Source organism: Pteronotus mesoamericanus, unplaced genomic scaffold (genome assembly GCF_021234165.1).
Source record: "Pteronotus mesoamericanus isolate MK-2021 breed Mesoamerican mustached bat unplaced genomic scaffold, CSHL_Meso_final contig_72, whole genome shotgun sequence".
NCBI classification, from domain to species: domain Eukaryota; kingdom Metazoa; phylum Chordata; class Mammalia; order Chiroptera; family Mormoopidae; genus Pteronotus; species Pteronotus mesoamericanus.
In genome coordinates, this window is record NW_026555242.1 from 189,240 (window position 1) to 216,944 (window position 27,705).

The window sequence follows — 27,705 nt, forward strand, 5'->3', positions numbered from 1 at the left end:
ACCACCCTGATTTCAAACATAGGGTCTACGGCCCTATAATGTGAGGCTTCATGACCTAATTATGAGTGTGGAATTTCGGTCATTCTTCATGACCACCTTTAATGGGTCTCCTGTGTTCGTTTCGGAAATCCGATGCTCCTTTATGGAAAACTGGCTCTTCTAGCTTCTGGGGACCCAGTTTGAGGGGGATGTTGGTTCAAACCAACCCTGGACATTTCATTCAACTTTTAAGACAGTCTTCTCACTGTCCATTGCCAAAGAGCGTGAAGCCTGGGCTGAAACCCATTATCAATACATATAAAATATGTCTATGGGCCTCCTTCCCTGACAATACTCACTGCACCACTAAGAAAAGATGATCACAGGCCTCAGTCACCTGAGAAAGAGAGAGAGCATTCTCGATACCCACAAACAGGTTTACACAGCCCTTTGTACAATAGCACTCAGGCCCTGAATTCGAGCTCCTTCGTACAAGGGAAACAGATTATAAACATCCTCGTTTAATGTGAAAATTCTCATACATAAAAAAATTTATGCTGGCATTATGCCTGCTTCATTAAAAAGTGGATTATCACTAAAGAAGTTTGGCAGATACGTAAAAACGTAAAAATCTTTCTCAAGGCCTTGGGAAGATGGTGTAGTACCTCGTAAACTGCTCAGGCCAGTCCAGATCTATGCAGAGGTTATTCCCACAGAAGCAGATACATAGGCTAAGGCAAGACCAGGATATGGGGGTAGACATAAACAGGGAAGTAGATTATTAGGACAAAGGCAGACTTGAGGCCTCCCCGCTGAATGTGGCAGTGTCTTCAGGCTTGTCATGCATCATTTCTTTGTACTGACGTTTGAAGAAGCCAAGCTATGAAGGGAAGTAAATCAGAAAATTTGGGTAAGAGGGCAGGGAAGAAAGTTAGAGTAAGGAAGAAGCTGAGGGAGAAGAAGGGAACTTAGCTGACTTGTCTGTGTGTGCCAGAACACTTATGTAAATAGGAGTTATCGTGCTGGGAGGATCTACTATGCTCCAAGAGCAGTGGTTATACACACAATCCAGAGCAGAAAAGCATAGGTTCTGTGGTCAGGAAGCACTCCCTACATACCCTAGCTGCACTTCTGTCTTGCTTCAGGCACTCTGTGGGGTAAGCATTATTATGATTTCAAAAATGGGGAACAAACCCACAGGGGTTGAGCAACTTGCCTATCATTAAACAGTAAGACAGAGACAAAATGTTCACGCAGGCCTGCCTGATTCCATTGTTTGAGTTTTTACTGCTATACATATAATCCTGTCTGTGGGGGGCCTTGGGTTGGATGCTGTCAAGTGTGGGATGAACACACTTACCTTGTAGAGTGTCGCTGTGATGAGAGCCAGCAGCAGCAGTCCTCCCACAGAGCTGCCCACAATGAGGGGGATAGGATCATAAACCTTATACTCTTCTAGCACCATCTCCATCTGATTTGGGGATCAGAAAGTATCAGGCCTCTTGCTGTCCCAGACTCTACCCAGGTTCTCCGACCTCTAACTTTCTCCTCTGCTTCCCCGGGCCAAACCCCAAGAGCAGAGATACAGAAGCGCTCATGAGTTTAGGTGCAAGTGCCCCACCCAGGGACATTCGCCCTTCCTCCCTCAGGGCTTGTGAGCTCACCACCCAGCATCACAGATTCAGCGTAAGAAGCGCTCTCACCAACCAGGCTACTGTCTACCACAGTCACTACCTGGGCTCTCAAAAATGCCTCCTGTCCTGGAAACTGGGAATACACAGATCTGTTGAATACGATTTCAGCCACACTCACGACCGATATCTTCTTCTGCAATGTCTGTGAAAGAGAGCGGGAGAGCTGGGGAACTAGATCTGGGGGAAGCTCAGAGTCAGAGAAACATCCTAGCTTGATGGAGGATGGGCACAGACATATCAGGTACCACCTGAGTCTGGGGGAGGGACTCCACTGTTGGGCCTACACACCTGGCTGACCCAGCTGAAGCTGAGGTTGCCCTGCAGGATGAAGTCAAGTTCCTCCTGGATGCCGAAGGAGGGGATGTCACAGCGGAACCTCAGGCAGTCAGCAATGGAGCAGTCCTAGGGGCCGAGAAGTAGCATCAGGCCAGAGACAGAAGGGTCTGAAGGCAGAGGATAGCATTAAGCTGTCTGATTTAAGGGGAGCAGCCGCATCGGAATTCAGGAGAGCTGCTCAGCAGACAGCCACCTGAATGTCACACGGATTCCTGAGTTAAATTCCCCTGACGAGTGGCTTCAAGTGGGGGCAGCCAGAGCCCTCCTCACCAGCACACGATTCTTCTGAATGTGGGTCAGGAAGTTGGACTCTGTGGGCAATCTTCTCTCTGAAGAGCACTGAATGGGTGAGTTCTAGGAAGACACAGAGAGCAAGCACCTCAGTGGGGACATCAGAGACTCATGAGGGACACAAGAAATCCGGGCAGAGGGCATTAGTGAAGGAGCCATGCACAGTCCTTGAGTACCTGGGGGTGGAGGATCGTCACCCCTGTCCACACAGCCGCCTGGTTCAGCTCCACGGGCACCAAGAAGTTGACGCTGACAGGCAGGTCCCTCTGTCCCAGGTTGTTCACCTGTACAGAGGGCAGTGAAGGCAAACACCACACCAAATCCCACATCCCTCCCCAGCCTTGGGCTCCCGGGCCACGCCCCAGGCCACGCTCTTGAGTCGCCATCACTCGCCTGGTATCTGTGCTGGGCCACGCTGCTTCCCTTCTCCTCCGAGGCAGAGAAGTTGAAGTACTTGGTGGACTCTTCATGGCTGGGGAGAGAAGAGGCATGGGTGGATTTGAAGCCCATGGGGGCCCCCTGAGGAGGCTCTGGCTGAGAGCATGACAGGACAGGTGGTCAGTGGGGTCTTGGGGTACCCTGGAACGAGGCTGACTTGGGGTACTGGGAAGGTTTAGGGGGCAGGGCTGGGCTTCAGGCTGGATGCAAAGTGCTTGCGGAAGCTGCCGGCAGAGGAAACCGCCAAGGTGGGGTTGGGCAGGGGGTGCTGTGAAAGGGACCGAGAGTTAGGCCCCTGACTGACTCCCTGGGGGAGTGGCAGCCTGTTACTGTGCCTGTTTTCCTCCCAGGCCATCACGGGCATGCAGGGTGTGGTTGGTCGTGTGGGACACAGCACAGGTTCGGGGAGACTCGGGCTGGCGCTGTTGACAAGTCTGCTGGTCGCTGCGCCTGCCTGGTCTGCCACGGCCTTCCTTAGGGCCCTTCTCTGCTGCTTCCTTGGCTGCTCTGGGCCTGGGGCTTAGAGGTGGGGGAGAGCCCACAGCGGGCTCTTCACTGCGTTTCAGTGAACAGCGCCTCCTCAGGCCGGCCGAGGCCCATGCCTGAAGACCCAATGGCCAACCTGGCCCCTCACAAGGGCAGCAGATTCCACCTCTGTTCTGCCTTGTCCCCTGGGGACCTGACCTTTGCCTGCACAGTCCAAAGTCTAGACTACCACTCCTACTCTGAAGTCACACCCCTGCTCTGCCAGTGGGCTCCCCCAAAATGCCCACTCTCGTCCTGAGCGCCCCCCTGATGGCCCTTCCCACCGAGTCACATCTGCAGAGGACAGCTGAGCATGTGTAGGGCCACACATGCTTAGACGTGGTGTGCTCTTCCTGTGAGCGCCCTGCACGGTGTGCTAAGCCCAGCGCAAGCTCCGGCGAACGTGCTCAGAGCATGCAACTGGCTGGGCGGCTGAGAGACCCCAGTGTGCGGGTGTGAATGACGGGTGACGCTCTGGGCAGGAGGAGGACATGCAACGAGACACCCTGTGCAAGTAGCGGGGGAGTATACCAGGCTCAGTCACATGGGCCTATTACATACCGCCAGTGCATACCTCCCACAAGGGCAGGGGGTTCTGTGTGCTTTTGATTACACATAATAGAGGCTCAATAAGTCTTTGTCAAAGTCAATTAAATTTATGGAAAGCTACCAGGACACTGTGCCTGAAACATAGCAAACGCTGGGAAGGTGTCTGCCCAACCACTTGACTCCCAGTTTCAAACACCTCATTTACCTCTCCTTGGACAGCACCGTCAGCTCTTCCTTGACACCCCGCCTCGGAAGCAGGCAGGTTATTTCTCCCTATCCTTCCCAAAGGGGACGGGGACGGCAGGAGGAGTGGTTCTGAAAGCCCTGCGAGTTGTAAAACTGTTCTTTGCGATGAAGAACTGTCCCACCCAAAAGCCAAGGGCCAAGCCCCGTGCCACAGAACCTGTCAATGTTTAGCTGAGGCCTCCCCTGACAGGAGGCCCCTAGAAATTCACATAGCCTCAGGCTGCAGAATAACCTTGCTCCCCAATAAGGCTGTAAAAACCTTGAAGACAGAGACATCTCTCCTATCTCTTACGGAATCCAGGGCAACCTTGGGGCTTTGGAGAAAGGATTCTGAGAGCCGTAAGCTCTATCAAATGTAGAGTGTACCGATAATATCACAGTTCTTATTGTCATAGCTAGCCCACAATAAACACGCGATGACTGATTAGTCCGTGGTACTAGCAGCTACCACCTAACGACTGAAAGGGTAACGATAAAACCTAAATGTCCCAGATGTTCAGTGGCCGCAGGGACGGAGACTCTCCCTGAGCCCCCTCAGAATGATGGCGAAGAACCCTTTTCAGGTCTTGGTGTGGCACCTGCTGATCACGGTGTAGACAGCGTACTTCACCGGGAGCTCCAGCTGGAAGGTGGTCTTGCTGGTCCTGGGGGTGTTATTCTCACTGGAGAAAGGAGGAGCCATTACCAAGGGCTCCTGAAGAGGAGGCTGGGCTCGAGGGGGCATTGCCCCGAGCCTGGCACCGCTCACCTGGCCCTGCGCACCTGGCCCCGCTCACCTGCTCACGTTGGCCATTAGAAGCAGCCGGTCTCCCAGCGTGGCCTTGGGGGAGACGTCAAAGGTGGCCATGAAGGTGATCTGAGGAAGAGGCAGGCACGGGGGTTGGGAGCGGGAGGGTCACCGAGCAGGTGAGCCCGGGTGGGGCAGGGAAGTGGGAGATAAAGCTGACCTGAGCACCCTCGCGGAAGATGAGGTGTTTCAAGCTGCAGCGGGTGCTCCAGGTGTCCTGGCCTCGGCCTGGGGTGCTGTCACAGGTCAGGTGCAGGGAGCGTGACTGCCCCTGGCTCTAAGCAAGGGCAGGTGAAAATAGGCAGGTGAGCGTTTGTTAAGTGTTCCAGAGAGACTCCGTAAAGTTAGTGACAGTTTCCTGGATTCCACCCCAAGGTTATGTTTTTAAAACGTCCTTAGAATTTAGACACTATCTGCCCGAACTTTTCCTAATGGAGACATCTCAGATTTATTAAAGTTGCCCCCCTTTTATTTATTGGTATGTTTAAAAGGCTTTCTATTACAGAAATGGGCAAACGTTCTAAAAGGAAGGGAGGCTAGATAAATCAACCCCATGTACCTATCACTCAGCTTAAATTACCAACATTTTTCTACTTTTTAATTACTTTTTAGGAAGAGGGGATGGAAAGGACAAAGAGAGGGAGAGAAGCATCGACGCGAGGGAGAAGCACCCATTGGTTGCCTCTCGTACAAAAAAAACCTCCATGACTGGGGACCAAACCCGCAACCCAGGGCATGTGCCCTGACCGGGAATCAGACCGGTGACCTTTTGCTTTGCCGGACGACACCCAACCAACTGAGCCACACTGCTCAGGGCTCCTTTTTGTTTAATTCAACTGCTCTCCACCTTTTAATTTCCTTTTTCTCGACAATTTGAAGCACATTTCGGATATCACACCGTTTCGTTCAGAAATGCTTCCGTGTACACAACCAACAAATGCCACCCACAATAGCCAGATAAGGATATTTTTTAACATAACCTCAAGACTCAACAAATGCCACCCCACAAAATTAGCAATAACTCCTTAATATCGGCTAATATCCAGGTCACGTTCAGCCCTCCCTACTTTGTCTCCAAAAAGTTATTTAGCAGCTCATTTGTAAAGTAAATACCCAACAGATCTGCACATATTGCATTTGGTTGATACATCTAGAAGGACTTTCAATGATAGGGCACTCACCCCACATGCAGCTAGGCCTTGCCATTTCTAGTGCATTCCTTCAAATGTTAATCAGAATATGGTCTTATTGGTAATACTAGCCAAAGAGAGACGTAAGAGGCCAACCAGCCAAACGTAACGTGTAGATCTAGTTGATATGCTGGTTCAAATCAATTAGGCGTAAAAGATGCTTTTGAGGCAATTAAAGAAATTTTATTATGGTCTCCACACCAAGGAATCATTCATTTCATAGGGTGTGAAATTGGCACTGGGTCATGCAGGACGTGGGGACCGTCCAGAGCTATATGGTGAAATAGGGAGGAGTGACGTGACGTCTGGGCTTTGTCTTCAGATGCTTCAGCAAAGAGGCGGAAAAAAGCCAGATGAAATATGTGTAGCAAAACGTTGATAACCGATGAATCTCGGTGACAAGTTTTTGAGAGGTACGTTGATCTACTCCCTACTTTTGTAAATGTCTAACATTTTTCATAAAATTTTTGTTACAAATCGGTTCCACTGTGACTGCCATGGTCCTACTTCTGTCTTCTAGAACAGGGATCGCTGCACGGTAGCCCACCACCAACCTTTACAGATGCATCTTTATTGGCACGCAGCCATACCCATTCATTTACATATTGTCGATGGCAGGCAGCTTTCGCTCTACAGCAGCAGAGCTGAGTAGATGTGAAAGATACTGTGTGGCCCACAAAGCTGAAATATTTATTTCCTAGCCCGTTACAGAAAAAGTATGCCAGGACACAATCTAGACTCTCAGGGGTGTCCAACCTACGGCCTTTGCGCTGCACGCAGCCCAGGATGGCTGTGAATGCGGCCGACACAAAATCGTAAATTCACTTAAAACATTATGAGGTTTTTTTTTGTGATTATGCGTCGCGGTGCATTTCGTGTGCGGCCCAGGGCAACTCTTCCTCCAGTGCGGTGCGGAGACGCCAAGGTGTTGAACGCTCCTGCTAGTGTAACCAATTAACTGAACGGGACAGTGTTTTAAAATATTTGAAGGCCAAGACGTGTTTTCTTTTAAAAGAAGGATGTCGATATGATGTGGAATACAAAGACATTGGAGGCAGGGCTCCCTCTCTCTCCACATTAGCAGCTTCCTGGGAACTCATTCCTGATAGTCAGCGTCCTTAACAATGTGATGCCCAGAAATGAACACAACATGAGCTGAGGCAAGCCCCAGAGAGCACAACCCTATCTATCCAACCACGGTCAGGCCAGACCTCTTGCTTTATCGGAGGCTGCTAAGCAATGGCAGCCCCAGCCTGAGCGTTGAACCCAGCACAGGAAGTCTCTGCTGATCTCCAGACCTAAGCTGCTTCCTTCCCCAGGGGCAATAATACCTGGATCCCTGCCACACGTCGGTAAGACAGCCCACGTGGGTAGGAGAAGGTGACTGTGGTTCCGTAGGAGTCCTCGCCGTCATTCCATACTTTCACTTCCACGTTCAGCTCCAGGTTACTCCCCACCACCAGGGTCTTCAAGCTAGGTGTTGGGGTAGAGGGCGGGGGTTGGTTCTGCAACTGGGGCCAGAGATGGTCTGGGATAAAACACAGAGCGGGGAGGTGGGGAGGCACGGCGGGTAGGATGTCTGGCTTCTGAGCACAGGATAGAAGCCTTAGGGATAGCCAAGCAGGAGCTTTCGGTTCCAGGAGTGGGGCTGGGACACCGGGGCAGGTCTACGGAGGTGGAAGCTCACCCTGAGAAGCCAAAGGAGATGCCCAGGTCATCCTGGCAGACGTGGTCAGCTCCACAGTTCTTCTCAAAGGGGAGCTGAGAGGGAAGGCAAAACGGGGTTTTCTCCAAGGTCTGGAGTCCACACCTCCACTGCCTCCCGAAGAGCCCAACACCAGGACTCACAGAGGCCGTGTAGTATGTGGGGGCATCCGCAGCCAGCATAGGCTGGAGGTTTCTGAAGGAGGAGATGGGCTTGCCCACCAGGGAGAAATTGAGACGCAAGGCGATCGGCGTCACAGCGTCTTCCACACAAGCCTAGAAGGCAGACAGCGAAAAGAGCACGTGGCTAAAGAAGGCGCCCTCACAATCGCTAGCCGTGTCCCATCTCCTCGTGTGTAAAATGGGGCGACAATGACGCCTACCTGCACTCGTTAAACATTCGTCGCTGATTCTGCCGTGAGAACCCTCTGCTGTGATTGTCCTCTGCCTCGGCTCCCCTTCCCCCGGCCTCCCACGGGCTCACTCTGGTCAGGGTCTTCTCAGACTTCCTCTGCTCCAGGAGGCCTCTGGACACCCCTCCCTTCTCTCCCTGGCTTTGCCTCCCTGCCTAGCCTGATGCCTGTTATCTAGAAACTTGATAATCGTTTTTGCCTTTTCTCCACCACTCCCTCTGGGCATGGACTGTTTCGTCCCCTGCTGTGTCCCTGGCACCTAGGGCAGGGTCTGTGTCAAAGGAACAACACGATACGAGAATCCCAGCCCACTGCCCAGTAGATCTCTGAAGCAGCCACACTCTTCTGAAGTCCAGCTGAGTGATTTCCGGCAGTTGCAGCCAGCCCATCCACTCACTCGTTCGCTCACCTGCTAACACACTCGCTCACTCGGCTATCCAATGTTAAGCCCCTCCTGCACACAAGGTGCCATGCTGCTGCTGAACCAGCGGGAGGACCGGGACACGCCTCGTCCTTTCCCCGCCGAGCCCACTGCCAGCCTCAGAATCGCCTCCCGCCCCGGCCTCCGAGACCCCCTCACCGGAAGGAGCAACTTCACATCCTCACAGTGCTGTCCCAGCCCAAGAACTCTGACACGAGTGAGACTCCGAGTGTTTGTCTCCTTGAAAATGGCACGGGGATTCAGGCGACCGGGGTCAAGCGTCAAGTCAAAGGTCACAGAGCTTTGGAGGTCGCCTACAGGGGCACGTAGGGAATGGGGAGGGCTGAGAGAGCCAGGAACTCCCCAGGCGGGCAAAAGGGCACGGCAGGAGTCCTGAGCTGGAGGGCTCCAGGGAGCAGGTTGTCCCGAGTCAGAGAGGACTCACCCAGCCGGTTCTTGGGACTTTCATAAACATGAAGGCAGACATTGGCATCACCCAGATCCTGGACAGAGGACGTGAGCCCCTGACACTCGTACACAGGCCTAGCGATCTCTGCAGGTGTTATGTACATGTTCATCCACACCCTCAGCACAGGCCTGGTCCTGTGGGCAGAGTGCTGAGCTGAGGACAAGCCCTGGGTCTCAGGAGGGCAACCTGGGATGGGAGTGTGGAGGCTGGTGTCCTAGGGTAGACCCAGGGGCCACCTGGGGTGTGCCTGAGCCAGGGGCCTCTCACCTGAGCAGCAGCGCGTGCCCCTGCGCACCCACGGCCAGGTCCACAAGTCCGTCCAGGGTGAGGTCTTGACCCCCACTCAGCGACTGCCCAAAATGCTGGAGTCTGGGGGAGAACTGGGATCCTGTGATCCTCTGGACAGAGAGGGAAAGGCAAGCCGGTTTGAGGGGCCAGAGGAACAACGTGGAAATCGGCAACAAGAGGAATGGGGAAGTAGGAATGTGGGAGACCGAATGGCGAGTCGTGAGAAGAGACCACCAAGAAAAGTGCCCGAAAAAGAGGACGTGGGGTGGGGCAAAGGTGACTAGAGAAAAGGAAAGATTCCTAAGACATGACGGAAGAAGTGGAGATGGAAAGACTGGCCTGGTGACCTGAATTTCATTTGCTCATTCATCTAGTCTCAGGTTCCAATGCCGGCTCCTCCGCTTCCCAGCCATGGGGCCTGGGGCCTGAGTTCAATCTTGCTAGGCCTCATCTTCCTCACCTTTCACACGGGGATAATAATACCGCAGAGTTCAGCTGTGAGTAGCAAATGAACTAATTCACATAGTTCTTAGTACAGCACCTGCAACGTGGTCACTAGTTACGTGCTGATGATGACGAGCACTGGGGCTGAAAGGGACCTCAGAAATCGTCCAGCCCCACCTTCCTCTTCGCAGACAGTGCCAAGGCCACACAGCCTTTAACAGGCCAACTCCAGACCTGAAATCTGACCCTCCAACCCCATGCCCAAGGCCCCTTTTTGCTCCCTGTCTCTTTAGAGGACAAGGAGGGATCAAGTTGGGATGGGGAGTGGCTGCTCCCAAACACACACTCTGTGCACCTGCGTCCCCTGTGGGTCCCTTCTCCTTTATTTCCATCGCTCCTGGAATGAGCAGCCCCTGGGAGGACGTGCCCTCTCAGTCTTTGGGCATTGCTGGGACTGGCAGGCATTAAGAGCAGTAATAGGAAAGAAAAGAAAAAGTTACCAATTACCAAGGGAGTACAGAGAGGAAAAGGGGTGCAGGAACCGCACAGATGCAGTCAAGTGGCCTTGCCCTCAGGAACACTGGTTTCGCCTCCATATCCTCACGCTGGTGTGTGGGACCCTGGGGCGCAAGGCCAGACTTTCCCGGTCAAGTGTGCGGTGAGATACGCCTCGTGGTGCGGAAGGACGACCATGATTGGCCGTGGATCTGGAAGGGCCTCCTCTTGGAATCAGGCCTCGTGGGTATAACCCAGGAAACACTAGCACTCACGGGTCGACATAGAAGTGCCTCTGAGCCGGTGCAGCAAAGGGAAGTTGAAGAAGTTGGTGTGAACCGCAGGGAGTTTCATGGCAACAGGTGGACTCTCATGATTCTCAACAAAGCCTTTCACCCTCTGCTTATAGTTCCAAGTTCTCTAAAACCCTATTCGGTTGTTAAATGGCATCAACAATAATTGATTATAATGTAACATCTATTATGGCCAGGCACATATGTATAGGTGTGCTATATATGTACTATAGGTACATATATGCACTAACTCATTTGAACCTCACAGCAGCAGCCTATAAGGTTTATTGTTACCACCATTGTACGCATCTGGAAGCTCAGCACAGGCAGCTGAGTAGTGACCAAGATCACATAGCTGGGAAGCGGCAGAGCTTCAGGGATCTCCTGTGACTCTTGTACCTAACAGCTTTTTGGGATATAACTCACGTGCTGTACAAGTTACCCTTTTAAAGTATACAGCACAGTGTTGTTCAGGATATTCACAGACTTATACAGCCATCAACAGATCAATTTTAGGACATTTTCATCACCCCAGAAAGGAACCTCCTACTCTTTAGCAGTCACCCCTTTGCCCCTCGTTTCCCTCCACCCTCGGCCACAGACAACCACTAACCTACTTCCTGTCGCTGTGGGTTGGCTATTCTGGAGATCTCATGTAAGTGGAATCTTACAAGGAGTGGTCTTTTGTGCCTGGCTCCTTTCACTCAGCATAATGTTTTCAAGTTTTATGTCTATGTAGCGTGTGTCAGTCCATTTCTGTTTAGGGCTGGATAATATTCCATCGTATGGCTATACCGCCTTTTATTTAGCTGTTCAGGAGTAGATGGACATTTGGGTCGTTTTCACCTTTGGGTTTTTGTGAATAGTGCTATTGTGGACAGTTTGTGTGTAACTCTTTGTGTGAGTGCGTTTTCAGTTCTCTTGGGTGGAATTGCTGGGTCCTACAGCTTCAGTGTTTACCTTTGTAAACTCCAGTGTTTCACCTCTGGAGGACTGTTTTTGCAAAGCAGCTGTGCCATTTCCCATTCCCACTAGCGGTATACGGGGGCTCCAAATTCTCCACATCCCCACCCTGTTACTATCTGTCCTTTTCATCCTAGCCACCCCAGGGGGTGTGAAGCGGTGTCTCGTTGTGGCTTTATTGTGCTGATGACTGACGACTAATGCTGTTCAGCATTTTCATGGGCAGGTTGGTCCTTAGTGTATCATGTTTGGAGAAAGGTCTACTCAGATCCTTCGTCTATGTTTTAATGGGGGCTTCCTTGACTTCTGCCGAGGGAAGCAGCCCTCGCTTCTCAGGGAACACTGCCCCGCTGGATGAGGGCTCGTGCGTAGATGGGCGTTTGGCAGGGTTCCTGGCGGCGGGGAATGAAGTCATGCAGCGTCCGGGGAGACGCAGGGGTGAGTGGACAGGCGGGCCGAGCAACCAGACCAACACTGATGGGCAACAGGGAGCCACCAAGACACTGGGCCAGTGGGTTAGAAGTCAGAGGACTGGAACCTCTCTCATCACCATCCCTGATCCACTGCAAACCTTGGACAAGTCAAGGCACTTATCTTCTCCAGGCCTCAGATTTCACCTCTAAAACGTGCTTGCTAATGCCTGGCCTACGTACCTCGTCAAGCTGCCGGGGGATTCAAAGCCCTGGGTGGAGAACCTGCTCAAGTATCAAGTCTCTATAGAAAGCAGAGAATGCACCAGTCAATATTTCCATTTCTAGAATTCCATAGATTGTGTTTGCTGCCTCTAGGATGCCCAGCGGTGGGCAAAGGACATGTGAAAACAGAGAATTTTCTCGGTGGCAGTGTGGAAGACGGGGGGAAGCAAGGAGAGGGTTGTTGCAGTGACAGGGTCTGCAACGGGGCCTCACCTGGCTGTGGGAGGGGCTGATGCCCAGTCCCGAGCTTCCATGAAACAGGTAGACAGCACCCTGGTTCTCCTCTTCTCCCGGGGCCCCGATGGCCACGTCCGTCAGCTTGTCCCCATTCACGTCCCCCAGCACGGTCAGGGCTGCCCCGAAGCGTCCCCAGGGGTGGCCCTGCTCCCCTCGGAGAGTGACCTCACACCGCCACCTCGCTCTCTGCAGAACAAATCCCATGCGAGTCCCTGGCCTGGGCAACTCCCAGGCTCCCCCCACACCCAGGCCCACCCAGCCCAGGTCTCCTTAGCAGCCACTTACCGCCCGGGGCAAGGGGCAGACAGACACCTGGCCCCCCTGGGGCGGCTCGTAGTAATGGGGAGCCCCGATGAGGACCAGGTCGGAGCTGCCATCTCTGTCCACGTCCACGGAGCAGAGGGAGGCCCCAAAGTAGGAGCCAATCTGGAGGGCAGAGACTGAAGTCACCCTTTCTGCCCCCGCCCAGAGGGGCCCCTCTGGGCCAAGTTCCGCCTCTCCCCAGGCACCGGGACCTCCCGCTCCCCTAGCCCCAAATCCCTTCATCTCCTCCCTCTCCAGCCCTGGAGACCCTGCCACCCTCACGTTCCTCCACACCCAACCTGGGTCCCTGTGACGGCAGCCTTTGGTCTCCATTGCCTGGACACCTGGGTGAAGATGACAACCTTCCCGGTGTGCTGGTGGCGGGGGGCCCCCAGGACCAAGCTCTGCGCCCCCTTCCAAAGGGCCAGCTCGATGGAGTAACCTGAGGGGACCAGGCCTCAGCACAAAGGCTCGCCCTCTGGCCTCCGGGCTCCTGCCCCTCCCGCCCGCTGTCACAACCAAAGCCTTTTCTCACCCAGGTAAGAGTCCCTCATGTCCGCATTCTCCTGAGACATGTTGATGAAGGTGGGGCTCATATTTGGGGGGTACACAAAGGCACCTCCAGACCAGCTGAAGCTTCCCACAGCCCCTAGAACTGGTCCCTCCTGGAGAGAAAGGATTCTGGGGCTGAGCGAGGGGAGCGAGAAGAGATGCATTTCCAAAGCAATCGCTGCCACCAACTCCACTCTATTTGGAATTCTTTTTCTTCCCTAGACCCTATCAGCTGCCAGTGCCCCTGTGTCCCACCAGCTCTCAATCCATCCCTCTGCCCTTGTCCCAATATGATCCATTGTGTCTTCCCCACTGCCTCACCCACACTTCTGGTAAAGTAAGATGGCTCTCTGTCACCAAGCCTCTTAGGAAGACATCTAGGACACATCCCTGTCAAACCTGGGGAGTTACCCTCTGTTCCAAAACACATCAAGCCTTTGACCCGGTCCCTTCTCTCTCCTTTCTTTCTTAGACTCAACTCCTCTCTCTGGAAGAATCAGTCCCAAGTCCCTCCTCTGTGTGGCTTCCTCGATTCCCTTGGGACATGATAGACATTTCCTGCTCTGCATAGACTGTTCACTTTTCAGACTTTTGATCATGGGTAATTTAGAACATATACAAAAGTAGAAAGGAATGTATAATGAACCCATAATTACCAGTGATCAGTTCATGACCAAACTTTTTATTTCTACATCCCCATCATTTACTCCCCATGTTATTTTGAAGAAAATCCCTCTGGATATTTTGGGCACACATCTACTGTTGGACATATCATGCTATATTGTCATGTCTTGGCATGATCTGGCCCTTACCCCCTATCATGGCCATCTCCCTCCATCCTGCCCTTAGCTCACTGTGCTCCAGCTATGCTGGCCCTTCTATCTCGCTACTGCAGTGACCTTGTTCCTGCCAGAGGACATTTGCACTTGCCTTTTCCTCTACCTGGAGCAATCTCTCCCCCGATTTTCCCAAGGCTGGCCCTTTCTCATCATTCAGCCTTAGTTATTCCTCCTCAGGCCTCCTCTGATCACCTTTCTTACTCTATCCCAACACTTAGCACAATCTGAAAGTCTTTTGTTTGTTATTTGTCATCTCCTCTCACTGGAAAAATGCTCCCTTAGAGAAGAAACCTTGGCTATCCTGTTCTCTGCTATGTTCCCAGCACCTACATATACTCCCTGAATAGATGGTTAGCTTGAGGACAGGGCCTGCTTTCTTGTTTACTTCTGGGTCCCAGCTATCAATCAAGGGCTGGCCCAGGGCAGTGCCTGAGACCTGTCTGTCAAGCATGTGCGCCACCCACCATTGCGAGTACTGAACTGAAGCCTTCTTGTGACATCTCATGCTGGAAAGAACTACTTGTCTTCGACTGGGTTCCTGTGAGGAAACAGGTCATTTAGGCTCCCAGAGGCCATGAGACCACAAGGACTCAGAGCAGAGGAGGGAGAATGTGGCCTAGGGCTTGGGTTCTGGGAAACAATTTTGGGGGAGCTGTGAATAGGGATGGACCTTCAGGACCACTGGGGACAATTGTGTTGGGACATCTTCAATTCCAAGACCCAAGCTTTTTCCTCATTTACCCTCAACTGCAAAGATCTTCTCCTGTAGCTGCTTCTGGATGCTGCCAAGTGCTGCAAAGTTGTCCACCTTGAACACGTGGTCCTGCAAGGGTGCTGAGCCAATGGTGTTTAGCTCTTGCTTGGCAGTGGGTTCCTGGAAGGCATCACCCACCTGTGGCAGAGAGGCAGCTGAAGATGAGGAATCCACCACTTTTGCTGCCTGGGTGAGGTGTAGGCTGACTCTGGGGAAGTCATGAGGAAGAGAACATACCCCAATGGCATAGCGAATAACGCCAGCTTTCTCAGCCTGGGGGATGACGTCCTTGTATTCCAGGGGATCTTCATATTTCTGTCCATCTGTGATAACAATGAGGATCTTCTTGGCACTTTTGCGGGCCCCATTCTTGCTATGAAATAGTTCTTTCCTGTCAGGGAAGAAAGGGAGATGGCTCTACTGAGATGAGATTGATTCTGGAAATTGTTTGCAACACTAGAAGCTCAATTGTAGATATTGGGGAGTCCTGGTACACTCATACTGGCAGGCATGTTAAGAAATCAATTCAGCGTTTTTTGAAAATCATACTGACAATAATTAGTAAGACCAATAATAAAGATACTTCTTTCTATTCCTTGTTCCTAAAATTCCATCCACTATGAAACCTTATTTTCAGGAGGCAGTACGGTTCTGAGTAGGAGCTCTGGAGTCAGACCCATTTTGAGCAAGTTACTTTATCTCTCTGAGCCTCTGCTTCTCTCCATGCCAGATGAGAATAACAATTACGCCATAGCTGGTCTCCAAAGATGGTCCCCAGTGAACCACACTCGATTCCCTTCCCATACTGAACCTGGCCTATGACTTTCTCTAATCAGTTTCATGCAATGGAAGTGACACCATGCCTAAGAAGCCTTAGTAGCTTTTGCACTTTGGGGAGCCCTTGATCCCCCGTAAGAGAAGTCTAGCTGCTGTGTTGGAGACCCCCCCCCATTGAGTGACCACAGAGAGAGAGGCCCAGACAGCCCAGCTGAGCCCAGCCTTCCAGCCAATCCTGTCAAGGCAGCAGCCATGTGAATGAAGCTCCCACATTCCAGCCTCAGATTCCACCTGACCAGCTGAGCCCCAGGATCGTGAAAATAATAATAAAAGTTGTTGTTTAGGCCACTAAATTTGGGAGTTGTTTGTTTGGCAACAATAGATAACTGAGACACATAGTATCAGATTATTCTGAGGGTCAAATAAGATCAAGTTTTTACAATAGTGAATGGCCTATAGATAAAGCGTTAATTCTATGATGGTTGTTACAAACTATTAAAAATGTAACTGTATGCTCACATAGCTCTACAAACTCAAATTTACACATACATGCCAAATGTAATACCAGAAACAACCTAAATGTTCAATGTCAGGGAAGGTGTTTAGCAAAACCAAGACCCAGGTCCTTGGCGGGAAAGTACACAGCCATTTCCAAGGAGAACAATAAAAGCTGTAGAAGCACATGGAAAAGATTTATATAACATGAAAAAAAGGCTAGATAAAAATAGTTTCTACCCTGACTGTGACTGTATAAAATACATCCGTATAAACACAATGATGGAAATGGCACTGTTTTGCAAGTGGGGCTTATTCATTCATTTGTACTTATTTCTTTTTGTTGATAAAATACTGTGAGGTGTTTGGCTAGAGGGAATGTTGTCCCCCCATATTTCTTTAATGTTATCACCATTTTGTCATTTCTGTAAGAAAATGTCTAAAAAACAGCCCCCACCCTCAATCCCAGTCAGTGGCAAGGAGGAGCTGTGCCCAGCCGTGACATGGGCTTGGCTCTGGGGAGCAGGAGGCTGCTGTTCTGGGTGGCGGGGAGCAGGACGGCGTTGATGAAAACCACACTATCAGCCACCACTGAAAGGAGCCCCAGAGAAGAAAGGGACACCACCATGGACAAAGTCTAACTCAAGGAGCAGGCTTTTCTCACAGTGGTCCAGTCCCAAGGGGCCAGTGCCCAAGACAGAAGAGCCACCCAGAAGTAAAGATGGTGCATTTGGCAGAAGCATCACTTGTTCATCATATCTCCAGAGTAGCTCCCAGGGAGGTAAAGAGGGGCTGCACCATTCTCTGAATAAAACACCAACCGATTTATTCAGCACTTTCTGTGCAGAAGCACCTCACTCATGTTAGCTCTTTTAATCTTACAATCAAGTTGTGAATTTATCCTCATTTGCCAATTTACTGAGCCAGAAAGCGTCAGTAACCCCTGGGGTTGCCCAGATAATAAGTGGGGAGCCAGCATGGGAACACGGATGTGTCTGAACCAAAACCCATGAGCTGGCTGCCTCCCGTGGGCTCTGGATCCAGTCATCTTAAGGCCAGGCAGAGGGGAAAAACGGGACAGAGGAGTCCTGTCCTGTATCGGGGGAATGCAGTAAGCAAGGAGGACCGAAACTCTCCAGGGAGGACTCTGCCTGCAGCCTCCTTGCTGCCCTTTGGTGCCTCTCTCCCCAGAGCCTCCCTCAGCCTGGAAGAAGGGCTGCGCAGCCCCAGCGTGAGGAAGCGGTGTGGCAGGCATCCCACAGGCAGCAGGAAGGGAGCTTACACCACTGTCAGGATGCCCGTTGCTGTAAACGTCAGTCCTTTCAGCTGGACGATGGGGTCCACCAGGCTCTGAGGGTTCAAGCTGGTCTGGAATTTGGTGAAAGTGAAGTGGATCTCCAGGAGGTTCGAGTACTGCATCAGTGAGAACTGCGGAGGCCAAGAGGAGGGCCCTGGGCTCAGGAATTGTCATTTCTGTGTTGATAAGCTTTTTATTTTGGAATAATTTTGGATCTACAAACCATGACCCATGTATTTTTGAGGCCCAGAAAATATATACTGAAATCCAGAAGAAAAGAAAATGGCCCAAAGAGAGAACTAGAAAATCAAAATCAATTAATGCTTCTTTCATTAGAAAGCAAGAATTACCTAGCCAACCACAATATTGGCCAAACTTAAATTAAAAAAAAAAAATTATAACAGATGTAATCAATTTATAGGTTATATTTCCTTATATCTCAAGAGTTTGTACGAACATATATATGAATCACTGGGAAATAAAATAATAAGATGAGAAAGTCATGAGTTACATGGAAAACATAATAAAGAATCGTCATTTGGCCTAGTTACTTTCAGTCAAATTTCACAGCAAAATTATTTTACAGTTTTTTCAAGGCTTTTAAACAGCAGAAACATCATGTGGGAAACTATCAAATGCAATGGGGATATCTGCTAGGGTCAGGGCTCAAACTGGCCCTAGGCTGGGATCGTACTTTGACCCTGGACCCTAGCCTGATCATGGCACAGGTCCACTGAGCCCACAACCCCGAGCGATGCCATGCCCCCCCGCCAGGTTGTCTTTGCCAGAAGCAGACCCTTCCCCACCCCACTCCCCAGGCCTAGGGGGACCCGGTCTTCACCAGGGTGTTGGTGCCCTCAAACTGGCCCATCACAGCTCTGACAAAGTCCTTCATCTGCTTAAAGTCACTTTGGCCAATGCTGCCAGAGCCATCAATCAGGAAGACAATGTCCATCTCTTGATTTGGACACTCTGCAGAGAGGGAGGGAAAAAATAAGAGATGCATGAGTGCGTCCCAACCATCTCCTGGCACCCAGAAAACCTTCCCACTCCACAAGTCAGGCAGTTGTTCTTGCCATAGGGGTCAGTTCCCACCCTGTTTCCCACACCCTCCACAGAGAAGACTCAACTCTGTTTTCCCAGCCCCTTCTCCCCTTGGCACACCCCTCTTTCCACAAGGCCTAAAAAGGGGAAGGAAGAAGTAGAGGACAGGGGCCCAGTGGGTTCCGCAATCATTTAGCCTATGGACATTTATTGAAGGCACACTCTAAGGATGTCATAGAGTATGGGAGAAGGCAATTTAGCAAAGAGGTTCAGAGTGTGCACTCTGGAGCCAGCCATGCTTGTGCTCAAATCGGCTCCACCACCTACTAGTGGAGAATTCAAGCAAATGATATAACTTCGTGGGGCTTCAGTTTTCCCCATATGTAAAATAAGGATAATAATGGTGCCTATCATGTGGGGTTATTGCAAGGAGAAAAAGCATTAACATGTACACAAACACAAAGTGTTGAAGACAGGGTGTGTTCTCCCCCAGTGACAGGTAGCCGTTATCACCATCAGCACCACATGCCAGGCATTGTTGTAGGCCAAGGAAGGACACACTTGCAGTGGATGCTGGGTGTGTCACCAAGACCTGATTCCTATCAAGATAGAAGCACTTTTCCAGCCACACGAAACTGACTGTCCATGGCGCCCAGCTCAGCCTCTCCCCAGGAACCACTGCCGTCAGAAACGGAGGGAGCTAGCTGCCTTGTCCGCAGTTGTATCTCCTGCTCCCCGGGGTAACAGCATCCAGCCGCTCTCCAGTCGGACTCCAAGCTCCAAGCTCCAGGCAGAGGCCTCTGATCCAGTGGTTTTGCAGTCCACCCTCTCCCCCTGCCCAGGCCTGCTTTCTGCACACTCTCACAGGAAATGTGACCTAAGACCATAGCTTTAAAAACAGACACCGTCCCTGCCCTTGTGGAGTCCACACTGGAATGGGAAGCCCTGTCATAAGCACAAATATGACATTTCCGATTGTTCCCACACTCAAGTGGGGGGTTGGGGCCTGTCTGCAAGACCCAGTTGTTACCTGCAGCAGGGCCCCACATCCTGTGCTGCTTCCAGGGCACGGGGAGCTCAGGACCACAGCGCTGAGGCAGATGCAGAGCTGCGGCAGCTCCTCCCCCAATCCGCCCACTCAACCAGCTGGTGCTGAGAAGTCAGGAAGATCACTTCCTTCCCTCCTTCCTTGAGGACCATGAAATCCAGCCACCCACACGTCAGGCTCAAAAGCTCCCAGGTGCCCCCTTCTCACCATTATTCTCCCATATCTAGGTAACTGGTGTTTCCTGTCACCATATCTTGCAGTTTTGCCCCCTTTTCTAGCTGCATCATGGAACCACCCCTCACATCCTCTTTCAGGGCAACCAAGCTCCCTCACAATGGCACTTCTGTTCCTTGTTCCTTCCACTGTACCCACGGGGCTCCCAACAGTAGGCACCTAGCCATCGCTGAGTGTCTTCTGGAAAAGAATTGAACCAATCAGGTGTGGTCAGCTCAAACTCTGAACTTCTCCACTTCCTTCCAGTGGGAACTCACCTCTCTGACCGTTTTCTCTCTTGTTCATGGGGATCATCCTGCCCACTGCCCAGGATCTTGTGAGCATGTGGCAAGGTCGGGCACCCGCCCTGCTTGGCACACCATCCCTTCCGCTTCTAGGCAAACCTGCCTCGCCTACATCAGGTTTATGTGTCTGTGTCCCATTTTCATCATGCACCCCACCTCACGAGCCCCAGAGACATCTAGAAGACATTTACCTCCTAGTGTTTCAATGCCACATCCCTTCCCTGGCTGCACAGACATCCCAGGAAGGGCACGGTGCCCCCAGAGTCCTGAACACCCTCCTCCACTCTCTGTTTCCTCTGTGGACTCAGCTCCCACAGTGTGGTCTGGGGCTCTTCTGCTGTTCCTTCTCCTTTGGCTAAAAGCCCACCACGCCTGGCATGAGCCATGTTCTCAGTTGGCACCTGGAGTGGTCCTGGCCCTTACTGGCAGCCTGTTATCCCCTCCGATGCCACAGAGGAGGCAGTTTATATCTCCCTCCTAGTCCACATTGTCCTCAGCTAGATCAGTCGTAATAACTATCACATATGCTGTGCAAGGCAGGGGTCTGAGCCCTTTCTTTATATTAAGTCTTCTAATCCTCGTAAGCACCTTGATTATTTAGCACCACTTTACCAATGAGGAAACTAAGGCCCAGGGAATGAAGCCACTTGCCCAAGGACACAGAGGATGGAGTTAGGCAGAGAGATGTCTCTGCAGTGTGTCCAGGCACCACTCCCTGCGGAAGACGTCAGTGCTGGCACAACTGTAGCCCACTTCCTACCGCCCTATTATTTGCTGCCCTTAAAACAGGAAGAGTTTGTTAGGGGACTCCCGGCAGCCCAGCGGGCTGAGGCCGCTGGGAAAGCCGCCTCAGCTAAAGAGGTGGAAAACAGGGCCTCAGGCTCTGCTGGCTTTTCAGTGCCAGCGTGTCAGCATTGCTATCTTATCTCTAAGAGACCTACCTGATTGGACAGTGGGGAAGCTCTGGATAATCTGCAGCTGGGAGCCCAACAGGAAGCAGGAACCTTCTACATACATGTTCTCCCCACAGGCTCTTTGCATGGTCGGGCCACAGGCCTGGGTGCAGAGGGCTGTATAGGCAAGGGGGCCCCCAGAACTCTGCCCCTGCCCCTCTTCTCCCCCAGCCCCACCCTTCTCTGGCCCCAGCCCCTCTTGATCCTCCTGTGGCCCAGGGAACTTACCAACAGCCAGGAGCGGTTAATCGAGGCTGCTAGGGACAGGCCCAGGGACATGTTCACAGCCTGTAGGGGGGCTGAGAGAGGGCAGGCACGCATGGTCACACTCATAGGAACACTCTCATTTGGGGGAGAATCTGGGCTGGAGGCTGAGGGGGAACTCGGGTGTAGGAGAGTTGAGGGCCCTGATTCCTGGGTCAGGTCACTCACTGTGCAATGACATGGGCTGACATAGGCTGGAAGCAGCATCACAGTTGTACAGCCGTCCTGTTTGGTTAACTACCACCACCTCCAGCGGGGCTCCCACCATGAGTCTGGAGGCACAACATGACAGACAGTTGCAGGACGGGTGGGGGCAGAGGACACTCCAGGGTATGAAGAAATGAAGCTTTGCTCTTGGCATTTGGCACTCATGAGGCTATTCAAATATCAGGGCCCAAGTTTAACCCACAAGTGCTCAGGACCACACTGCGCGTTCCGCAGTTGCATGAATATATATGTGCATTTATGCATGCAGATGGTTTGGGTTGGTTTTTTTTTTTAACATTCACCAAAAACAAAACTATGCAAAACAAAAATACCATTTCTCAACTGTGGGTAAGTGCATTTTGTTTCTGGGGTACCATCATTCTTAGACAACCAAGAAACAGATAGCCTCAAGTTAAATGGAAAAATTTTCTGAAGTTGTAAACTTTCAAAACAAATAGATGATTCTGTAATTAATTGAACAAAAATATAATATAAAACTTTAAATTGGGCAATTTAAAACAGCAGAATCCACATATGTCTACAGCCGTATAAATGCAACAGTTTATTTGCAAAACTCCTTGAGAGGGAATTTTTTAATTTTGGAAAAATTTTTATCACTATGAACAGCCTCCCCAACTTAGATGAGAAAATTAGACAAATACTGTTATATTTTAATTAATAAACCAAGCAAAGCTTAATTAAATTGGTATTTAAATTTCCTTCTACAGAGCTATTCCTTTATGGAAAGCTAAAGCCCCTGTGTGCCTAAGATTGCTGATGAAAACCTAAACAGATATAGCAATTTTGGATCTGCTAGTATAAATGCATGAACCAAGGTTTAGCCTTAGACTATTATTCTGCATGTTTTTCTTTATTCAAACCCATTTCTCAAGCGTAGGCTCAATCATTTTAGTACTTGGGCTACAATTCAGCAGAAACCAGGAAAAACATAACCTTGTAACAATCATAATGTCATCTAGTCCATATTATTTACTTTATTATAAATACTGGTGAACAGTGTCCAATCGATAGTTGCATTTCACTTTTCAAGTCAGAGGGCCTAACGGAGCTCTGAGCACAGAGCACTTATAGGCTCGCCCTTTGTGCTCACAGCCACAGTGGCCAGCTTCTCTGCTGGTTACCCAGCACCACAGAAAAGCATGGGACAGTTTGTGAATCCCAAACACACATTTTAAGGAAGTTACACTTCCCATATCAAGTACTGTTATGATTGTTTTCTTTGGGTCTTCCTTATATTATTGTCCAATAAATCTGTTCTGAATGTTCACATAAAAAAAGAAAAAGACATAGAGCCGAACAAAAATTGATGGTAATGGAAGTGGGACAGTGGCTATCACTGGGTTTGTTGGGTGTTGAGTTTATCGGGAGGGGGTGTCCCAGGGGAACCCAGGGCGACTCAGGGGTCAGGGTCAGGGGCTGGAGATATTCTCCATGTTGATCTAGGTGATGGTTACCTGGGTATATACGTATGAAAGTCCTTGAGTTGGACCTTTTAGATTTTTACCTTTCAGTCTATGTGTTATCTTTTAAAGCAATCAAAAACACAAAAACAAAATAACACTCTGGTGCCTGGCACTTGCTTTTATGTCCCTAGCCTGCCAGCTGGGTGAGGAGGGGGGCAGGAATGGGCATGTAAAACTCAGTGACTTCTGTACATCCCTTCTTGGCCAACTGAATTTGCCTGTGCTCTCGGGCTCATTGCCAACGCCACCTCTTCTGTGGCGCCTTCCTGGAATTCCTTTCTGGATTTGATCTCTCCCTTTATCTTTCATTATACAGAGACCCCAAGGTCCGGATTGGAGATACACTTAGAGATAATAACCAAATGTCCAGACTCTGGTTATGCTTGCATTAAATTGTGACTTCCAGTCCTTGGGTCTGTCTCTGGGCCCTGGAAATGTGAGCTCCTGAGTCAGGGCCAGGTACAAAATTTGCCAGCCCCAATGCAAAATTAAATGTGAAGCCTCTTTTCTTGAAAAAAAGGTTTTTCCTTTTTTTGTGTGGTCTCTCCCTCTTTACCTGTCCTGGTATCTTCTGTTTGCTATTTAGTTTCACACTCCCTCTGGCCTAGGGATACTCACAGGGCCAGGGCAGATCCTCACAGGACGGGGCAAGCCTGTCCCAGGCAAAGCCCATTGTGACCTTGCCCAGCTCATGCCAGGGGCCGAGGTCAGCAGCGGTCACTAGGTGAAGGTGGGGAAGCAGGTAGCTGAGAACCCTTCCCCAGAGGCTGTGGGAGGCCGGGCCACTTGTGAGCCAGGATCCCAAAGCTCCCAGTGCATCTCCACTGTCCCATCAATCTTCTCTTACAAAACACAAGTGCAAAGATTAAATTATTAATAATTTCAAGAGGGAGGGAGCAAGACAGTACTTCAAGTGCAGGAACCCAAGTACAGAGGCAATTGCACTGGTCACATGCCAAGAAGCCAACCCTGGAGGGAAGATTCAAAGCCTCTCTCCCAGGGTCATGTCTTGCCCAGAGTTTGTAGCACTTCTTGGGACTGTAAATAGCAGTGGTGTCAGGGGCTTCAAAAAAGAATAGGCTTCTCATTTATGCTTCTCTTCCCCCAAGACACTTCCTGGGCTGCTGCATGCAGCGACCTGTCTGTAGGATGAGGGCGAGGAGGAGGGGGGAGGTGGGGCCTACCGAGATCTGCCGAACTGGGCCACAGTCTGTCCAAAGCCAGCTGCGTCCTCTTGGAAGACCATGGGCTCTTCCACATCCAAGTTGAATCCATGATAAGAAGTCAGAACTGAGGAATATGGGGAGGTGGCGTAGAAGGGACAGTCAGCAAAGCCCCACTCTTCTGGACCACTGACTCCTTGAAATCTTGATGCCACCCTACCCTAGCCTTGGTTTCCCCTCTGCCCATCTTCTTTGTTTCCTGTTTTGCCAGCTGTGTGGTTCCTGTTTCTCCCCATCCCTTAAAAATAATCATAGCATAATGCAAAAGACAACAATCCAGAAAAATGTCTCTTCAGGTACACTTCAAAGGATACCCATAACCTGAAATGAGGTCCATCCCCTCGTAGATCAGCATATAGATCAGGAATGTCTTTTAAAGATAAAGTGACCACACAGTTTACTGTCTAAATGAGGACTTTCTGAAAGTAAAGGGGACTGCCCCTTTTACCAGGGAGATTGGAACTGCCCCAGGCAAATCAGGGCTCATGGTCACCCCATATAAATACTGCCCTGCCTCGTCTTTTCATTATACAGAGACCGCTAAGGTCCAGATTGGAGAAAACACTTAGAATTTTGTGATTAATTATTTGAAATTACGTGTTTTCCACATCCCTCTCAGAGTCCAGTGCAGTGGCTGGCCCTTAGCAGGTGACTAAATTACTATTTGTTGACTGACCCAGGGCTGCACAGTCACTGGCACAGTCAGAGATCCAGCCCTCTCTCCTGATCCTTAACCCACCGCAGTCTGTTCCCTGGTGGCTAAACTTGAAAGCCGCAGGGGAAAACCTCGACATTTGAAGGGCTTTTTCTTACTACCCCTTCTCCCAAGCAACCTTTCCTCCCTACTCCTCCCAGAATTTCGAGTTCTGTCTCGAGTGAGAGACTCCAACCCCAAGACGAGGGAAGCTCTATGGAAGCCCAAGCATGAGGCTGGGCAGTGACAAGGAGGGTCCAGCCACCTGAACCCTGGGGTTCTGGGAAGAGGCCACATGTTTAGGGCTCTGGGATCCTGCTATGGCCACATGCAAGGGAGCCTCACATCTTACATCATCCTTTCAAAGAATAATTCTGCTTCTGAGTCTGAAAGCAGCCCGTATGGTCTGACAAGTAGCAGGACACCAAGGGTCTCTGCCTCAAGTGCCTCAGGGCCAGGCAGGTGACATCAGTGAGTCAAGTAGGTGGGCATGAGCATGATGGACACTTAGAGATTGTGGCCCTTCCAAAGGGGACAGCCATCATCAAGCTGCCACAGCTGCCAGTCTAGATTTTTGTGTGAAATCTGATTTTTAAGGGACATACAACTGGTTTTTAAATGACACACAAATGTGGTCCTGACAGTCTTCAGCTTCCAAAGTATTCTCTTGGCAGTAGTGGGACAACCAACCTGAAATCAAGACTTGGGGGAAACGCAGAACCAAGGAGGTGATATGCAACCTCTCCCCCTCTCTGGCGGCTTTTGTGGCCTTCCCTTCCTCGGGGCGCTGGGGCTGACCCCTCCTGCCCACAAAATGCTCATATGAGGGCCCCACAGGAGAGAGAGAGAGGGACACCTTGGGGAATGTGGAGAAGCAGTCCATCCTCCGGCCAAGGACAACCCACCAATCCATCTTCCCTCACCCTTGCTCAGGTCACGCCCCTCCCTAGATTCCAAGCCATTCCTCCTTCCACACCAGACCATGGGCACTAAGTGGTTCCTCTGCCTTCATCTCCTTTTGAGAGCGATATGAGCTGACCACCAGCCCCAACCCTGCCTTACTCCCACCTCAAGGCTCCTCCCAGCACCAAGGGCCCCCACTCACCACTCAGGAAGAGCACAATTCCCAGGGCCATCACAGAGCAGTGCATTGACGGAGACCTGCAAGGCTGTGCAGCAGCGTGCTGAAGGGTGCTCAGTGTCTTGGGGAAGAATTAAAATAATTACTCAGGCCCTTGAAGTGGGAGGAGGAAGGGCACATTGAGGAAGTCCTTGGTTAAGCACAGAACAGAGGCAGGGGCAAAAAGCCAAAGACACCTTTGGAGAAAATCCCTCAAACTCTCCCACCGCCACCACCTCCAGTGCTCTGGATTTGTTCTCCAGGGCCTGGCTGTCCCAGGAGACGACCCTCCCGAGCCCTTGAAACCCAGTTGGTACCCAGGGGATAGCCCTCTGGTAGGTCCCTGGCAGCCTCAGAAACCAGGTTGCATATGAGTGGAAGTGGTGGAACAGATGGCTGTAGAAGCCCTGCTACACGGATGTGAGCCTGGACAGCGGCAAAAACACCCCTCAGGTAGTGGGGGTGTGGGGCGAGGGGAGGAGGGATATAGGTGAGGGTGTTTAAAACGGCAGACCCCATTAAGAGTATGAATAACCAAAATGGTAAATTCATACAATTGACTTACTAGTGAGCAAAAAGTAACAGACATATGTAACAACATGGATGAATCTCAACATTATCATAAACGAAAGAAGCCAGATACCAGAATGCATAGTGTAAGAGTCTTTTCATATGAACAGGTGAAACTAATCTATGAAGATACAAATCAGAAGAGTAATTGCCTCTGGTGGGGTGGGAGGAAACTTTTAACATTTATTAAATTGAACATAGAGTACTGAATATATTAATACTTGTTAAATCAGGGAGGAGTAGATAAATGGATGGTTGCTATTTCTTCTCTGTAATTTTCTGTGTGACTTTAGTAGTACACAATTAAGCATAAATGTTTTGTAAAAACATGAAAAAAAGTGTGATATATAAAAGCCCAGTGTAGACTTAGGTTAAAATATATGACACAATCCCTAACTATGGCATTTTATTTTAAGTAATATATATTTTAGTTATTTCTAACACTTAAAAATGTAGATTTACCATCAAGTGTAGACAATATAAAGTAGTTTTCTAAGTAAAAATTTTAGCTCAATTTACTTGAGCTGATATCTAATGGACAGAAGCAATCAACGGAGACTGGGAAGGGAATCGACGGTATCCCTGCGGGAAGGAGCGGAAGACTGCAATTGCCGGTTTGAGGCTGACTTCTCGCCAAGACTGCTGCTGAGAAAACCGCAGTCCCTAAATCCCATGGGCCAAAAGTTCATGATACCAAACCTAGAGTTAATCTTGATTTAAATTCAGTTGCAACCTCTCCTAGATACATGGCCTTAATTAACCAGTCTGGAATTTTCTGGTTAAGCACCAGATAGGTAATCTGTCTCAGGGGCCTCCTCCATCCCCTCAAAAGGAAGAAGAGGCGATCTTCCCCCTTGCCTTCCCTTACACTCAAAAGAAGTCCTGGTCTAAAAATAACTCTTTCTTTTCTTTTGCTAATAACTTCCCTGTCACACCCTTTTTCCTATAAAAAATTTGCTGTTCTGTACAACCCCTCCAAGTACACTTCTGGTTGCTAGAAGGGATGTTGACTGATTCACGAATCACTTAATAAAGCCAATTAGATCTTCAAATGTGCTTTGTTGAATTTTGTTCTTTAACACTGTCAAGGTCAAGTTGAAAAATTG

At 50.4% G+C, this 27,705-nt stretch overlaps 1 protein-coding gene across 1 annotated transcript; it reads right to left on the minus strand.

Moving 5' to 3' along the window:
* Nucleotides 1-500: 500 nt before the first annotated feature.
* Nucleotides 501-26,145, minus strand: ITGAD (integrin subunit alpha D). The gene is made up of 30 exons (XM_054582615.1): nucleotides 26,015-26,145; nucleotides 24,177-24,282; nucleotides 21,470-21,573; nucleotides 21,266-21,336; nucleotides 21,026-21,140; nucleotides 18,316-18,446; nucleotides 17,460-17,605; nucleotides 15,143-15,296; nucleotides 14,893-15,043; nucleotides 14,616-14,689; nucleotides 13,296-13,425; nucleotides 13,060-13,202; nucleotides 12,743-12,883; nucleotides 12,434-12,643; nucleotides 9,310-9,440; nucleotides 9,019-9,176; nucleotides 8,733-8,887; nucleotides 7,884-8,015; nucleotides 7,723-7,796; nucleotides 7,367-7,508; nucleotides 5,006-5,122; nucleotides 4,835-4,914; nucleotides 4,637-4,720; nucleotides 2,694-2,772; nucleotides 2,477-2,584; nucleotides 2,280-2,363; nucleotides 1,962-2,075; nucleotides 1,714-1,815; nucleotides 1,340-1,450; nucleotides 501-859 (listed from the first exon to the last, which is right to left on the minus strand). The coding sequence occupies exons 1-30, from the start codon at nucleotides 26,058-26,060 to the stop codon at nucleotides 761-763; spliced, it is 3,492 nt and encodes a 1,163-aa protein (XP_054438590.1). The 5' UTR covers nucleotides 26,061-26,145; the 3' UTR covers nucleotides 501-760.
* Between the last annotated feature and the right edge of the window lie 1,560 nt (nucleotides 26,146-27,705).